The sequence below is a fragment of the Podarcis gaigeae genome, assembly GCF_964106915.1.
Source record: "Podarcis gaigeae genome assembly, chromosome: 9".
Lineage (NCBI taxonomy): Eukaryota > Metazoa > Chordata > Lepidosauria > Squamata > Lacertidae > Podarcis > Podarcis gaigeae.
In genome coordinates, this window is record NC_139685.1 from 6,546,562 (window position 1) to 6,564,192 (window position 17,631).

At 45.2% G+C, this 17,631-nt stretch overlaps 1 protein-coding gene across 6 annotated transcripts in view; it reads right to left on the reverse strand.

Moving 5' to 3' along the window:
- CCDC33 (coiled-coil domain containing 33) overlaps positions 1-17,631 on the reverse strand; it is a 203,543-nt gene that overhangs the window by 2,089 nt on the left and 183,823 nt on the right. For all 6 annotated transcript variants that reach the window (XM_083698199.1, XM_083698200.1, XM_083698202.1 and 3 more), the window contains 8 exons: positions 17,195-17,222; positions 7,872-8,067; positions 6,293-6,381; positions 5,620-5,751; positions 4,662-4,752; positions 3,610-3,737; positions 1,588-1,674; positions 1,339-1,458 (listed from right to left, as the gene is read on the reverse strand). In XM_083698199.1, the coding sequence (XP_083554325.1) occupies positions 1,339-1,458; positions 1,588-1,674; positions 3,610-3,737; positions 4,662-4,752; positions 5,620-5,751; positions 6,293-6,381; positions 7,872-8,067; positions 17,195-17,222 (871 nt within the window). The remainder of the gene's footprint in view (positions 1-1,338; positions 1,459-1,587; positions 1,675-3,609; positions 3,738-4,661; positions 4,753-5,619; positions 5,752-6,292; positions 6,382-7,871; positions 8,068-17,194; positions 17,223-17,631) is intronic.

The window sequence follows — 17,631 nt, forward strand, 5'->3', positions numbered from 1 at the left end:
CAAGGAGGCAGCAATTTCCATCCCATCCTGGTTGCAATCAACGTGGTTTCCATTCTGCTGCAGTTCAGCTTCTGCTAAAACTTAGTGCTTTTCATCTTACTCTCCACTATGGCTGAAGCTTAAGTAATTAATTTCAGTAGAAGGTTAACGTCAAAAACAATGCAGGAAATAATGTCATTATGTATCTAATGTTTGTGGACTGAAAAAAGATTGCAAATACAGCATTTATGCTTTCCTGACCTCAGGTGAACAAGCAGATTACAGGAATTTCTGCCCCTATTTCTGTTTCCAGTGGAATTCTTTGTGTGCTAGATAGTTGTGACGAGGGATCAGGGAGAAAATCAATTCAGCTGGCATATGAAGCTGAATCTATAAAATTCTCTCTTTCCAAAATAAGTTGAGAACCAAGACACAGAAGCAGCTTTTGAAATTCACACTTATTCCAATTTTTCAATGCACTTCTCCAACTGAACAGTTTTTTTTTTTACAAAAATGCATCTATTAGGGGGAAGTCCCTATAAATATGAAAATATTGGTGAAAACAACATACAAAAATGCATTATATTAGAAGCAATTGCTTGCAAAAAATATGTATGTCAATCAAAACTGCATACAAAGATGTGTTTGTTAGGAAAAATTGGCAGTAAAATTGCTGGTGCATTTTCATGAGGATTTATTTGTTTATTTATTTTGCAAATTAATGCAGAAATGTGGAGAACCAAATATAAGGATGGAAAAGTGAGAAACTAAGAGAATAGAAATTGACAGATGCTTCCATCCCAAGTTGTGATGGTCTGGATGTCAACCAATAAAGGTAAAGGTAAAGGGACCCCTGACCATTAGGCCCAGTCGTGACGACTTTGGGGTTGTGGCGTTCATCTCACTTTATTGGCCGAGGGAGCCGGCGTACAGCTTCGGGTCATGTGGCCAGCCGGCGTACAGCTTCCGGGTCATGTGACTAAGCCGCTTCTGGCGAACCAGAGCAGCGCACGGAAACGCCGTTTACCTTCCCGCCAGAGTGGTACCTATTTATCTACTTGCACTTTGACGTGCTTTCAAACTGCTAGGTTGGCAGGAGCAGAGACTGAACAACGGGAGCTCACCCCGTCGTGGGGATTCAAACCGCCGACTTTCTGATCAGCAAGTCCTAGGCTCTGTGGTTTAACCTACAGCGCCACCGGTGTCCTGTTGCAATTAGATCAGGAAAGAATGGGATGAACTGCCCCATCCTTTGTGAAAATGGTTAAACATAGATGTCTCCCTAAGGCCCACTCAGAAAGCCATCTTAACTTGCCCTGGGAAACTCTATTCCTGCCCACAGTTATGCTAGTTACTCACCAGCAACGTGTCCCCTAGGAGTAGAGAGGTTGGTGACAGGTCCAATCCAAGATCGCGCTCCAGAAGTCGGGTGCTGTAGTCCTGCTTCTCTCGCCCCCATTTCCTGGAAGACTCCTCCAGCTGTGGCAGAGAGAACAGACAACCCCTGTGACAAACTTGTGCACTGTTCTGGTTGCCTTGTCTCAAAAAGGATACCGTAGAGCTGGAATTCATGCCAAGGGATGCAAAGGTTAAAAAGAGGCCCCTTACCTGGTACTCCAAGGCATTGATGCGAGCCTCTGCCCTCTCCAGTTTGGAAATCAAAGAGAGCTTTTCGTTGCTGTTGGAAAACGTATCCTGTAGGGTGGGGAGAGAAAGTTCTATAACATAAGAAGAGAGGAAGCAGCACGAAAAAGATAATACAGTGGTACCGCGGGTGAAGGACTTAACTTGTTGCAAAGACCCATGGAATCAGACTGCCTGAAACACCCACTTCTCCGCATACTCAATCTCTCTTCCTTTGAAAACTTTCTGCCCAACTGCATTATTTGCCACCTGTTATTTGTTTCCACCCAGCTCTGCTCACCTGGAGATCAGCCTACAGAGGCCTCCCTCTTGCTATGTTCCCATCTCTTTAGTGGAGGACCGTAGCTTTGTGGTGTCCTTGCATGCAGAAATTCTGATGTCCAACCTCTGGGCAGTGGTGTAGCGTGGGTTGCCCGCCTTACCCCCCACCCCATGCTACGCCACTGCCTGGGATTTCTGATCAAAAGGATCAGGTGTCAGGTGTCAGGGAAGAGACCAGTCACAGTAGGTTAATTATGGGCTAGTGGCAAAGAGGGCAGTAATTTTCTCCCTCACTTTTGTCTTAGTCCAGGATTAGCTAATACCATGGATGCTCAAGGAATTTGTTCTTTACACTTTCTGATAATAACTGACCTAATCCACACTACTCTGGGGATCAGAAAGCAGCCTTACCTTGAATTTCACTGGGGATGAGGAAGAAAATCGGAAAGGAAATTCAGTTTGCATTTAAAGGCAATACCTAATTCAGACTTTCTAAACAATCCATAGACTGAACTGTAGCCATCCTTTGAAATTTGCAATTACCCAAAATTTGCAATGCAGTTCTCCAACAAAGTAATGTGTAGAAAAAGGCAAAATTCAAAGTGTTGGTGCTGAACTTGGAAGCCCTAAATGGCCTCGGCCCAGTATACCTGAAGGAGTGTCTCCACCCCCATTGTTCTGCCCATACACTGAGGTCCAGCACCAAGGGCCTTCTGGCAGTTCCCTCACTGTGAGAAGTGAGGTTACAGGAAACCAGGCAGAGGGCCTTCTCGGTGGTGGTGCCTGCCCTGTGGAATGCCCTCCCATCAGATGTCAAAGAAATAAACAACTATAGGACTTTTAGAAGACATCTGAAGGCAGTCCTGTTTAGGGAAGCTTTTAATGTTTAATAGGTTATTGTATTTTAGTGTTCTGTTGGAAGGCGCCCAGAGTGGCTGGGGAAACCCAACCAGATGGGCGGGGTATAAATATATTATTATTATTATTATTATTATTATTATTATTATTATTATTATTACTAAAGGTGCTGGTTTTCACCTTTATAGCCCTTCACGGCCTCGGACCCTCGTACCTACGGGACCACCTCTCCTGGTATGTCTCACGGAGAGCCTCAAGGTCCATAAATAGCAACACCCTAGAGGTCCCTGGCCCTAAGGAAGTCAGATAAGCCTCAACCAGAGCCAGGGCCTTTTCAACTCTGGCTCCAGCCTGGTGGAACGCTCTGTCTCATGAGACCAGGGCCCTGCAGGATCTGATTTTTCCCCACAGGGCCTGTAAGACAGAGTTGTTCCGCCTGGCCTTTGGCTTGGAATTAATTTGATTCCCTTCCCCTCTTTCTTTTTTCCTTTCTCCTCCTGTGATGAGGCTGCATTTTAATGTTTTAATGTTGCATTTTAACCTTGTTTTTAAGTTGTATTCATTCAACTTGTTTGTATTATTGGTTGTTGGCTGCCCTGAGTCCGTTCTTGCCTGGGGAGGGTGGGGTATAAATAAAATTTATTATTATTATTACTACTATCACATACTGCATAGTAAGGTAAAATGTGAGTAAATTCAAAAGGGTATTATGCACAGGACATCTGTCCTGATTTATTTCAACAGAGAATTATGCACAGGAGAACTGTCCTGATTTAATCCAGGACAAATGCCCTGTTTTATTTCTGCAAGGTATTTTGTCCAGGGAAAGTGCACAAGATGGATGGTTGCTGAACAGCAACATCTTACCGGTAGTGCTTGTTGCTGCAATATGATGGGGGAACGATAGAAGGAAGACTTGCCCAGTTCGTCTCGCAGCCTCATGTTCTCCATCATCAAGGTGGAGTAGAGACCCTTGGACCAGCTGTCACCTGGAACTAGGGGTAAAGACAGCAGAAGATGCTCAACTAAAGGAAAGAGAAAGCTGTTGCAAAAAGGAGTAGGGAAAAGCCTCTTTACATTTTCAGGGGTGCAAGCTCAGCTGATTTCTACCTATGGGACCGCCTCTCCTGGTATGCCCCACGGAGAGCCTCAAGGTCCATAAATAGCAACACCCTAGAGGTCCCGGGCCCTAAGGAAGTCAGATTAGCCTCAACCAGAGCCAGGGCTTTTTCAACTCTGGCTCCAGCCTGGTGGAACGCTCTGCCTCATGAGACCAGGGCCCTGCAGGATCTGATTTCTTTCCGCAGGGCCTGTAAGACAGAGTTGTTCTGCCTGGCCTTTGGCTTGAAGCCAATTTGATTCCCTCCCCCTCTTTCTTTTTTCTTTCTCCTCCTGTGATGAGGCTGCATTTGAATGTTTTAATGTTGTATTTTAATCTTGTTTTTAAAGTTGCATTTCAATCAACTTGTTTTTTATTGGTTGTTAGGCACCCTGAGCCCGGTCTTGGCTGGGGAGGGCGGGTTTAAATAAAATTTCTTCTTCTTCTTCTTCTTCTTCTTCTTCTTCTTCTTCTTCTTCTTCTTCTTCTTCTTATTTTTTATTACAAAAATATTTGTATATCACTATATCATAAAAATATATCAAAGCAGTTTCCAATAATAAAACCATAAAATGAGAAATCAATTAGTCCTTGTGAACGGATGTAGTCTTAATTGCCTGGTGGAACAGAAAAGTTTTCAGCAGGTGTTTAAAAGATGGCACAGAAGGTGCCTGCTGAATCTCCAGTGGCAGAGTGTTCCCAGGGCCTCGCTTTCTTGACGTTGTCAAATGAGCCTTGCCAATGCAGGGAACCAACTTTGAATGGCAGCAAGTGCAGCAGAGATGCTGGAGACACACAAATTGCCAGCAGTCACACTCACCTGAGCCGAGGGGTGCTTCTGAAAACTGGGTGTCCTCTTTAGACCGCTCCTTCATCTTCCCTTCCAGCATCATCTCCATCCTCTCAATCACCTTTCAGTGGAAAGAAGCACCTGGTGAGTTTACAGGAGGGGACCCTTCACTCCACCCTAAGCTTCTGAGAGACGGTTGTGATGTGCTGGTCTCCAGCAATGGGCTCAGGGCAATGCTCCCGCTCATTGCCATAGACCAGCAGTCACATTTCATTGCAAAAGATGGAAATGCCAAGGAAGCAGCTCTGAGTGAACTGCTGGGCAGGAGTGCCAGTTTGGCCCCATGACCATGGATTCCTGGGGCCGTGGCTGCTATGCAGCATGCATGGCCCTGGCACCAAATTTTGTGGCTGCCCGGCCCCTTCATGGGGAATTTTGTGAGTGTTTGGGCACCCAGGGCCCCAGGGAGTTGGCACCTATGGTGCTGGGAGAGGTTGCCTCATGGGTAAGATTTGGTATAACAGTAAGACAGACGTCCTTGGGAAATGGTGCTCTCTCCTCCAGTTGAGTTATCTAAGTAGAAGCTGAACAGGCTCAGTCTCATAGGCCATTCTGTCAGCTGCCACAGGATACAAGCGACCTTACAGTGACTTTCATGAAGTGGTACCAGATTCTGGGCTTAATGTTTTTATGGGGTGAGTGCCCTATAGATGGCAAGGTGTCTTACTCTACTCCAGGCTCATCCACACATCTTTCTGTGCCACAGTTCCAGGTCTGCGCTTTAAACCTCTGAGACTGAGTGTCTTTTTTGCCCTGGTGATTTCCCCGTAGAAGCCTGCTCTTGACCGCTGAATCAGAGCAAACAGCAATCCACAGGAAACCCGAATTGCCATTTGTGCTCAGAGTCCCTCCTGAGCAGCCTCCCCAGATTCTGCCCCCAAGCCCCTACCCTGATGTCTTCACATTTCTCCCACTCGTCTTCCCTCACCTTTTCTTGTTTCTTCACCGCATCTTCCAGAGTTTGCATCTTGGCGATCTTGGCCTGGTATTTCCTTAGCACCATTTGCTGCTGCTGGTGAGCTCGTTGCAGCATCACGAGGTCTTTTTCTTGGTCGTTTTTCTGGTGGTGGGGAAGGACCAAGGCCCTTGAGATGTGGGATGGAACCAGTCCTGATTTCTTTGGGGGTGGGGAGTGAGTGGTAGAGGCTTCTTTGTGGAGGACTCTGGACAGACCCAGACCCAGACCTAGCGGGGACTGACTGATTCTCTGCTGAACAGAGGTAAAAAACCTGTGATCTTCCAGAGGTTCCTGGACTACAAATCCCATTATCCCCGATGGACAAATCTATCCAATTCCATTTCTTTCCATTTCTCATTTTCTCAACCTCAAGTTCACTTCTCTTAATTTCTTTTTTTTAACTTAGAGAAGCACGTGTGTGCACTTTCTCCTTTGGGAATGCATTTTTTGGTTGGATAACTTCATTGCAAAATGCAGTGAAGTGGGAGTTTGGGAGGATGGCAATGTTTCATTTCAAATCCTGGTTTGGGAATCTGGTAGGTTCCTATTAAAATATGGACCACATAAATCACTGCAGCCATTCCTACCCACAATGCAGGGTCTCTCCAAAGCTGTGATGAATGGCAAACACAGAAGCGCTTACCCGAATCAGTTCATTCTGCAGCCTTTGAACCCGGTCCTTCATTCTGGCCATCTCCCGAGCCCCAGCACTTAGTTTCTGCTTGAGGGTTACTAAAAAGCAAATGGCAGAGCCTGGAGAAAACCCCATCTAGGGAGGACCATGGCTCTCATACACCATGGTGGGTGATCTGCCTTCTGTATTGAAGGGGACTGGACAAGATTACCCTTTGGGTCCCTTCCACCCTACAGTTCTATGGTTCCATGATATGAGAGGCTTCTTGCCTTATGTGTCCCAGTTCTCAACATGAGTGAGTGAGGCTATGGACATGAGAAGCAGCTTTATATAGAATGAGACCATTGGACTATCTCATCTGTCACTGCCCACTTTGACTGGCAGCACTGCTCAAGGGTCTCAACCAAAGGTGTTTCCCATATTTTTTTTATTAAAAAAAACTTGATACAGCAGGGGTTGAATTTGGGACTTTCTTTGTGCAAATTGTGTGCTCTAGCTCTGAGCAATACAGAGGATGACCAGGTAAGGTGAAGAATCCCATAGATGAGAACATAAGAAGAGAGTGTTGGATTTGGCCAATGGTCCACCAAGTCCAGCATCCCGTTCTCTTCTGCTTGGGTCAAGCTTGAAGGTTTCCCACGGACATCTGGTTAGCCACTGTGAGAACAGGATGCTGGACTAGATGTGCCATGGACCTCATCTAGCAGAGCTCTTCTCATGGGAGAGTGCTCTTGTCCATGGGTTCTGCTTGTGGGTTTCCCACAGGGCTCTGGTTGGTGTTCATACAGGGCTGTTCCAAAGCACTGATCCTCCTATGATCCTCCTTTTCAACACTGGCTCCGGCCTGGTGGAACGCTCTGTCTCATGAGACCAGGGCCCTGCAGGATCTGATTTCTTTCCGCAGGGCCTGTAAGACAGAGTTGTTCTGCCTGGCCTTTGGCTTGGAGCCAATTTGATCCCCTCCCCCTCTTTCCTTTTTCCCTTCTGTGATGGAACTCCTATTTGGGGACTTCCCTGGCTTTTTTCTGGTCCATGTAGGACCAGTCTGGATAGTTGGCCTTGGTGAAGATTTGACGTTTTCATCCCCCAAAAGTTTTTGATTTGAGTTTCCACTGAAATGAGGCTACATTTAATGTAATTTAATCTTGTTTTTCAGTTGTGTTTTAATCAATTGTTTTTATACTTGGTGTTAGCCGCCCTGAGCCCGGTCTTGGCTGGGGAGGGCAGGTTATAAATAAAATTTATTATTATTATTATTATTATTATTATTATTATTATTATTATTATTACTATGTTAGAACCAAATTCCAGCTTGGCCGTAAACAAGGATGGGGCAATCTGTCAACTGCCTGGCTACCCTTTCTGCATTTGTGATGACCACCATCTGGTACTTAGAGGTATACTGCCTCCAACAGATGACGTAGCATGCACCAATCATGGCTAGTAGCCTTAGGTTTGGGGACAACACCTGAGTGGCCACCCAGTCTAGCTGCCACCCAACAAGCTCTACATCCTTCCCCCATAGGGGACGTTCACCTGTCTCCTCCTGTGTCATACAGATTGGTAGAGAAGTAGGCAATCTCCTTACATATCCTGTCAATGATTTCGGCCTTTGTCATGACATCAGGGTCTATGTCGTGAAACAGGATGCGGCCCACATCTTCATGCATGGCGAGGTTGCGTCGCAGGGCGCTGTTCTCAGACTCCAGGTTGGTGACGTGCTGGCGCAGGGACAGGATATCATCCGCCATCCTCTGCATGGCTGCATGGTAATTGTCCATCTCCTGGCAGCCATTGGAAAAGAAGAAGAATCATGACCCAGTAAAGATAGTTAGAATCCACAAATTGCACCCTGTTAGTTTTGACAGGGCCTGGTGATTATCAGCTTGTGGCAAGATGGAGGTGGGCTTTTTCCACCGGTGCCACCTGTGTTGTGGAATGTTCTCCTGCTGAAATATGAAAGACTCCCATCAGCATTGGCATCCCGCCAGCTCTTGAAGACACACTTGTTTAGACAAACGTTACCCAGAGTCTCTTATTTTCATTGGTGCTGTTTGGATAGATGGGTTTTGTTGCACATTGGAAGGGGACATTTATGAAAGGTATAAGTGCAATTTATTCTGAACAACAGGTGAACTTAACAGTAAACAATGTATTAAATGAAAAATGTATAATAACTAAGGGAACGAGACAGGGATGCCCTCTGTCTCCATTATTGTCTATTTTAGTATTAGAAACGTTGACAAGGAATATGACTGGATGAAAGCATAAGAGGAATTACATCAAGGAGTAAAGCGTATAAGTTAAAAGCATTTGCGGATGACCTGGTTATAACTGTGGAAGAACCCTTGGAAAATATACCAAGGGTAAAAAAGACAGATAAATTTGGACCAAGTAGCAGGTTTCAAGCTTAATAAAAATAAAACAAAAGTGTTATTGAAGAATACGTCAGAATAAATGGAAAATGAATTTAAGCAAAAAACGGATTTAGTGGTAGTAAAGAAAGTAAAATATCTAGGGATATGGTTAACAAATATAAACATAAATATTTTTAAAGATAATTATGTAAAAGTGTGGAATGGAATTGAAAGAGCTATGGAGATATGGGGAAGGATGAATTTAACATCGTGGGGAAGGATCTCAGTGATAAAAATTGATTTTCTTACAATGTGGTTCAAGAATCCCTTGTGTATTTTTACTTTCTCAATACCATAGATAAGCATGCCAACCATATATCTGTTATCATGTCCTTCTAAATCCAGTATATCCATATTCTTTAATTGTACCCATTCCCGCAACCAGCAAAGACAAGATGCTTCATAATATAATTTCAGGTCTTGCAGTGAGAATCCCCCTCTTTGTTTTTCATCCATTAATAATTTATATTTTATTCTGTTCCTCTGATTACGGGTCTGGTTCAAACAAAAATAGCATTATTGGCAATACGTTCGCAAAAAAAATAAACATGAAAGAGAATGGGCCCATATACAAAGATCTGTTAACAGAGGTGGAAAATAAATTGAAGATAAAAGATTATGGAGAAATAAATCCCCTGTTAAAATAATGGTTACAATACCACCAACTAAATGACGTATTCAGAAGTGATAAGGAAAGAGGCCTTGGGAAAGAATCCTCAAAGTATGAAAAAGAACTGTTAGAGTATAATGAAAAATTATCATAAAAAATGTATAAACTACTGTTGGAATGGGAGGCGAAAGATGAGGAGGTTAAAGATGTAATGATAAAATGGGCAAAGGATTTGGGATATAATATCCCACTTGAGTCATGGGGAAAGCTGTGGAAAGAGGATTTGAAATTTGCGGCGTGTAGTAGATTGAAAGAATATTTATATGCAAATGATGTATCACTGGTAAAGATTGCAAAGATGTATAAAATTCCTCCAAAATATGTTGTAAATGTAAAGATAATGAAGGCACTTTTTTCACATGTGGTGGATTTGCAAAAAGGCAAAAGACTTATGGGAAATGATAGATAATGAATAAAAAAAATTGTTTAAGATAACTTTTCATAAAAAACCAGAAGCCTTTTTGCTTGGAATAATGGGGGAAGAAATACAGAAGAATGTAAAGAGACTATTTATGTAGGCTACCACGGCTGCTAGATTGTTATTTGTCCCAAAGTGGAAAGATGATGGTGTAGCAAAAAAGGAAGAATGGACAAACAAATGGCAAAACGTACTGTGAAGATCAGGCATCAAGATGAAAAGAAATTCAAGAAAGATTAGATAAAATTGATAGATTCTTTTAAAGAACACTGTAAATATGTTAAAACATTAGTAGGACTGGTGTAGCATTTATGAGATAACTGGATATCTTAGATAACAAAAAGAATTGAAAAGTACCGTAACTATATGCAAGGGGAAGAAATGTAAAAAAAATTGGGAATTGGGGGTGGGGGGAGTCAGACAAGATGAATTTGGTGTTAAGATAAATGGGAAAATGTTGTTATTTTAGAAATCTTGAAAAATAAAATGTTGTTGTTTTTTTTTAAAGTAAGGGGAGGGCTAGCGATGGCTACTAGCCACAGCTGGAGGCAGCAGTACTTCTGAATACTAGCTGCTGGAAACCACGGGGCTCTTGTGCTTATGTCCTGCTTCCAAGTTTCCCAGAAGAGGCATCTGTGTGACTACTGTGACAGCAGGTGCTGGACTAGATGGGCCATTGGCCTGATCCAAAAGGCTCTTCTTACATTCCTATGGAATTGTTGTTGTTGTTGTTGTTGTTGCTTAGTCATTTAGCCATGTCCGACTCTTCATGACCCCATGGACCAGAGCACGCCAAGCACTCCTGTCTTCCACTGCCTCCAGCAGTTTGGTCAGACTTATGTTTGTAGCTTCGAGAACACTGTCCAACCATCGCGTCCTCTGTCGTCCCCTTCTCCTTGTGCCCTCCATCTTTCCCAACATCAGGGTCTTTTCCAGGGAGTCTTCTCTTCTCATGAGGTGGCCAAAGTATTGGAGCCTCAGCTTCAGGATCTGTCCTTCCAGTGAGCACTCAGAGCTGATTTCCTTCAGAATGGAGAGGTTTGTTCTTCTTGCAGTCCATGGGACTCTCAAGAGTCTCCTCCAGCACCATAATTCAAAAGCATCCATTCTTCGGCGATCAGCCTTCTTTATGGTCCAGCTCTCACTTCCATACATCACTACTGGGAAAACCATAGCTTTATCTATACGGACCTTTGTTGGCAAGGTGATGTCTCTGCTGGGATTATGGATGTTTATTTAAACATTTTGATGAAATGGTTTTTCATCATGTCTTTTCATTGTTCGAGTCATGAGGAGGATCCATCTGTAGTAGCTCTTGTCATCAGTGGCTGACATGTGTTGATTTCAGCCTGGGTCTGATTTCTGAAACTTGTGGTTGGTTAGACAAATTCATGGAGGATCAGGCCATCAGTGGCTGCTGGTCAGAGTGACCACTTATTGCCTCCAGTATGGGAGGTGGTTTGGGACGTGGGTGGCGCTGTGGTCTAAACCACTGTGCCTAGGGTTTGCCGATCAGAAGGTAGGAGGTTTGAATCCCCGCGACGGTGTGAGCTCCCTTTGCTCAGTCCCTGCTCCTGCCAACCTAGCAGTTCGAAAGCATGTCAAAGTGCAAGTAGATAAATAGGTACCACTCCGACGGGAAGGTAAATGGCGTTTCTGTGCACTGCTCTGGTTCACCAAAAGCAGCTTAGTCATGCTGGCCACATGACCCGAAAAAACTGTCTGTGGAGTGGATAAACGCCACAACCCGAGTCATTCACAACTGGACTTAACTGTCAGGGGTCCCTTTACCTTTTTATGGTGATATAAGTTGGTATGTCAGGATGTGGGTGGCGCTGTGGTCTAAACCACCGAGCCTCTTGGGCTTGACGATCGGAAGGTCGGCAGTTTGAATCCCCATGACGGGGTGAGCTCTTGTTGCTCTGTCCCAGCTCCTGCCAACCTAGCAGTTCGAAAGCACGCCAGTGCAAGTAGATAAATAGTTACCGCTCTGGCGGGAAGGTAAACGGCGTTTCTGTGCTCTCTGGTTTCCATCACGGTGTCCCATTGCACCAGAAGCAGTCTAGTCATGCTGGCCACATCACCCAGAAAGCTGGCTGTGGACAAACGCCGGCTTCCTCGGCCTTAAAGCGAGATGAACACCGCAACCCCAGAGTCATCCTAGACTGGACTTAACAGTCAGGGGTCCCTTTACCTTTATGGGAGGTGGTATGCCTCTGAATGGCATTTGCTAGTAATCACAAGACAGGGAAGCACGGCTGTTGCATCCAGCTGGCCACTATGAGAACAAGACAAGCATTTGGCCTGATCAAGCTGCAGGGCTCGTCCTATGTTTTCATGAGGTAAGCAATCGAAAAAGGATTCTCCTCCCCAACCCCCTCTAACCTTGGCCAGATTGCACACGCCAACTTCCTCCCATGTCAACAGCTGTTTTGGTTCAGCGAGATCCTGCCCCGCAGTACGAGAGTGACCTTGCCTGCTTGTTCCAAGCCACCCTGCTTGTCTCTCAGCAAAAAGGCAAGTGGTTTGCACACAAAAAGGTCAGCAGAATTGCAGCAGAGGGACCTTGTCCTCCCGCCCACACAGCGCAAGATGCTTTCCCAATCACCTGCAGCTTTTCTCCGAATGAAGATAGTGACCCATCCGGCTATAGAAAGCATGTAGGCGCAAAAGCAGATATGGGAGAGGCAAAGTGCAAGCTTTGTGTTCTTACACAGATCCCAAATGTTGGTGCCGGAAACTGAGATCCTCCTGGAAGCATTTTTGCTAGGGATAACAGGGGATGAATTAAAAAAGGAAGACTACAAACTATTCAAGTACGCAACGAGCGCTGCTAGAATCTTAGTGGCTCAGAAATGGAAATCCCAATAAATCCCAACTTTAATGGAGTGGCAGACAAAAATGTTTGAATACGTAGAATTGGCGAAATTGACTTAGAAGATTCGGAACCAAACAGAAGCAAAGTTCGAAAAGGATTGGAGTAAATTTGTTGAATATATACGGAGTAATTGTAAGAATTTAAAAACTGTAGCAGGATTAATGGAAATCTTGTGATGTGGATGGAGTGTAGATAAGAAACTGTAAGAAAAGATTTGAGACATAAAACCATTGAAGGGATGGAAGGAAGTCCGGGCGCAATAAGGAGCAGGGTAGATATGAAGACATACAAATTTTGGAATGTAAGAGGGTTTTTTTATTTGTTGTTGTTACAAAAAAGCAATAAAAAGTATTTTTGGGGGGGAGATCCTCCTGGATTAGAATAAATTCCAAATTGGCCCTAAATAGGGACGGGCAAGTCTGTCAGTGTTCTAATTTTCCCAGCCTTAAGTTCAGATCTCCACATCACTTGGCAAACTCATCAGCAAATTTCTGCTAATATACAGATGTTTTTATGCAATTTTGCCATATACACACATTTAAGCAAATCATTTTCCCCTAACGTGACACATTAATAAAAGGCAACCCAAAGCAACTTACAAAATAGCACAAAGATTAAAACCAGCATGAAACAAAAATAAAAACCTAAAACCACATTCATTCCTATCAAAGGCAGGTCTAGCACATTCTGGCCAGTGAAAGAGGGTGATAAAAAGGAGATGGTGAAGGTATGTGCCTCTCTGGGGGGCCAGCACTGAAAAGGCCCATTCTCATGTCTCCATCCTCTGCACTTGCCGTGGAGGGAGCACACAGACAAGGGCCTCAGATGCCAAATTCAAGGTCCAGGCTAGTTCATGTGGGGAGAGGCAGTCCTTAAAGTACCAGAGTCCTGAGCTATGTGAAGCCTTATGGGTCAAAACCAGCCCTTTGAACTGAGCTGAGAAACTAACTGGTGGCAAGTGCAGCTGTACCAGAATTGCTTTAACATCCTCGGACTGCCCTGCCCTGGTCAGCACTCTGGCTACAGAATTCTGCACCAGCTGTAGTCTCTGAACTGTTTTCAAAGGCAGCCCTATGCCCAATGCATTGCAGTAATTGATCCTGGCGGTCATCAGAGCACAGACAACCTAAGTTAGGCAACCCCTGTCCAAATAGGGGTGCAGCTGGGCCACCAGTCAAAGTTACGGCAATCTGTGCCACCGAGGCTACTTGAGCCTCAAGTGACAGGAGTGGACCCAGAAGCCCCCCAAAATGACTGATTAAGCAGCTTTCCCTTGAAATGCAAATCCTTTCCCCATGCCTCACACTAAATAGCATCCAAATTTCCTGCCAGGCAAATGCTTCTGTTGGGGCAGATCAAGCAAATGGGAGGCAGTAATCCAAATGTGAGCAGCAGTTTCCCTTGGCAGTGGGGGTGAGAGGGCACTTGGGGACGGGGATGGCCATGACAGAGTTGCCTCCATGCCAAACTGCTGACCTCACAGGCACCTAGCCTTGCCCCAGCTTTCAATGGGATGCCAAGAGATAAGCTTGGTTTGTTTGTTTGCAGAACAGGGAGATTGACTGCCTGGAATTCTGGAGAGGGGGATAATGCCTGTCCTTCTGACGGGTGACGAGGAAGCCTGCTGGAAATCACTGTGCATGGCAGTATCCTGATATGACTCAGAGCTGAAGGCCTCAGCCCCCTGGCAGGGGAATGGATGGGTGCCCAGTAGGGTGCTTGCTTAAAAGGTAAAGGTACCCTTAACTATTAGGTGGGACGTGGGTGGCGCTGTGGGTTAATCCACAGAGCCTAGGACTTGCCGATCAGAAGGTTGGCGATTCAAATACCCGCAACGGGGTGAGCTCCCGTTGCTTGGTCCCTGCTCCTGCCAACCTAGCAGTTTGAAAGTACGTCAAAGTGCAAGTAGATAAATAGGTACCACTCCGGTGGGAAGGTAAACGGCATTTCCGTGCGTTGCTCTGGTTTGCCAGAAGCGGCTTAGTCATGTTGGCCACATGACCCGGAAGCTGTACGTTGGCTCCCTTGGACAATAAAGCGAGATGAGCGCCACAACCCCAGAGTCGGCCACGACTGGACCTACTGGTCAGGGGTCCCTTTACCTTTATCTAAAGATACCCCTGACCGTTAGGTCCAGTTGCAGATGACTCTGGGATTGCAAACTCATCTTGCTCTATAGGCCGAGGGAGCTGGCGTTTGTCCGCAGACAGCTTCCGGGTCATGTGGCCAGCATGACTAAGCCACTTCTGGCAAACCAGAGCCGCTCACGGAAATGCCATTTACCTTCCTGCCAGACTGGTACCTATTTATCTACTTGCACTTTGGCGTGCTTTCGAACTGCTAGGTTGGCAGGAGCAGGGACCGAGCAATGGGAGCTCACCCCGTTGTGGGGATTTGAACTGCCGACCTTCTGATCGGCAAGTCCTAGGCTCAGTGGTTTAGACCACAGTGCCACCTGCGTCCCTAGGGTGCTTGCTTACAGGCTGCCAAATGGAGAGGAAAGAGACGTAGGAAGAGCCTGCAGGATCAGGCCAGTGATCCATCTAGTCCAGCACCCTGTTCTCACAGTGGCCAACCAGATGCCAGTGGCAGACCCATAAGGAGGATCTGAGCACAAGAGCCCTCTCACTCCCTGTTGTTTCCAGAAGCATTTAGTGCCTCCGACTGTAGAGGCAGAGCAGAGCCATCAGTGCTAGTGGCCTTCAAAATTTCCTCCTCCATGAAATGGCACCTCTTCAGACAATGCGGAGCTCCTTTACAATTCCCAGCACCCTTAACAAACTACAGTTTCCAGGATTCCTGGAAGGGGATGCCATGTGCTCTAAATGTATGGTGTGCTTTAAATATGTTTTTTTAAAAAAGGCATTGTTTTACAAGTTTGGTGTTTGGGAGAAGAAGTGGGATAGAAATTAAATACCAAGCCTAATACCCATCAGTCCCTGACAGTATCGCCAAAGGACAGTGAGTTGTAGCATGGGAACATTGCGAAGGCTTATTTATTAGCTGGCTAGGGTGTTTCAGCAAATCTACTTCTTTGCTGCAGAGGGCAGCATCTTTCTTTTAATAGATTTGTTTTAAAAAGCTTCCAATAGCTTCACGTTCTCTCAAAGATTTCCATAGGCACATCGCACACAACACAGCACAACTCAACTCAGCACAATCTTCCCTGTATTCTTTTCAGCGCCTGCTAAAAACATTCTTGTTTAGACAAACCTACCCAAATGCTTAGAAAGTTGACGTGAATTTCAACTGTTTCAGCATTTAAACTAGGGGCAGATTTTCAACTGTTGTTGTATTCCCCCCCTTGGTTTTATTGTTTTATCTTTTCGTAAACCCCTCTTGGGAACACACTGTCTTTCCTTGTAGGTAGTGTCAAGATGGAACTATCTTCAAATATCTGAAGGGCTGCCATGTGGAGGGTGAGGCCAGCTTGTTTTCTGCTACTCTGTGCAGAGGTTCCAAACCGACGGATTCAAATGATAAGAAAGGAGATTCTAGCTAAACATCAGGAAGAACATTCTGGTGGTAGAGTCATTTAACAGTAGAATGAACTCCCTCAAAAGGTGGGGGACTCTCCTTCCTAGGAGGTTTTTAAGCAGAGTTTGGATGGCCATCTGCCAGGGATACTTTAGCTGAGGTTCCTGCATTGCAAGGGGTTAGACTAGAGGACCCGCCGGGTTCCTACCCCCTCTACAATTCTATGATTCTAGAAAGTGCCATAACTCTGTCCAAATGTTATCCTATTTATCCAAACAGAGTCTGTGCCTGTAAACAGTCTGTTCATAGGTTGTCATATCATCAATCCATTGATTAAAGGGTAATAATAATAATTTATTTATACCCCGCCCATCTGGCTGGGTTCCCCCAGCTACGCTGGGCAGCCTCCAACAAAATATTTAAAAAGCAATAAAACATCAGCCATTAAAAAACTTCCCTAAACAGGGCTGCCTTCAGATGTCTTCTAAAAGTCAGATACAGTGGTACCTCAGGTTACATACGCTTCAGGTTACAGACTCTGCTAACCCAGAAATAGTTGCTTCAGGATGAGAACAGAAATCGTGCTCTGGCGGCGCAGCAGCAGCAGGAGGCCCCATTAGCTAAAGTGGTGCTTCAGGTTAAGAACAGTTTCAGGTTAAGAATGGACCTCCGGAACGAATTAAGTACTTAACCCGAGGTACCACTGTAGTTGTTTATTTCCTTGACATCTGGGTGTTCCACAGGGTGGGTGTCACTACCCAGTTGGTCCAATGTCAGTACACCTGTTTCCACCCAACTTTTCCATATTACCATCTTTTTTGCAATTCTTAGCATGCGGTTCCCCCACAAAGTAAGGTTAGCATGTGAAAATGGGTCAAATTTGTTTTTATTGTTGAACCTAATGGGCCCCATATGGCAAAATGGGTCATTTGTTCCAAAACAGATACACACCTGCTGCTTCACCTCAGCCCTCTGCATTCATTTACTGCACCTTCCCAATCTCACCCTTCCTAAAAGCATAAAATGAACAGGAATCCTTTAGATCTCTTACCGGATCTGGGACCTCCTCGACGATGGGCCTGTCAAAGGCAGAACAAGGTATAAGTCAGTACTGGGAATATCTTCCTTGGGCCTTCCAAGTGAAGGGATCATTTGTATGGCGGGAACTCTGTGACGAAGGCAGGCGGATTGTGGCCTTACACACACACACACACAGGCTAAGGAATTATCTGACTCCAGAACCCTGACATTTGGACCAGGAATGTGCATTTTGCAATGAGCAACACACCTAGGGGCTAATACCTGTCCTGGGGGTGGGGGTGGGGCACTCAGCAAGGAATCGGCCAATCTGGATGGGAAGAACATTCTAGATCAGGGCCCTGAGGCTTCCCCTCCTGCTTCAGAAATAAAACAACCAACTAAAGTCTTCTTCTTCTTCCTATTCTTTTAAAGTGTGTTTATCAAACAGTTTGGCCCACAACTCTCAGT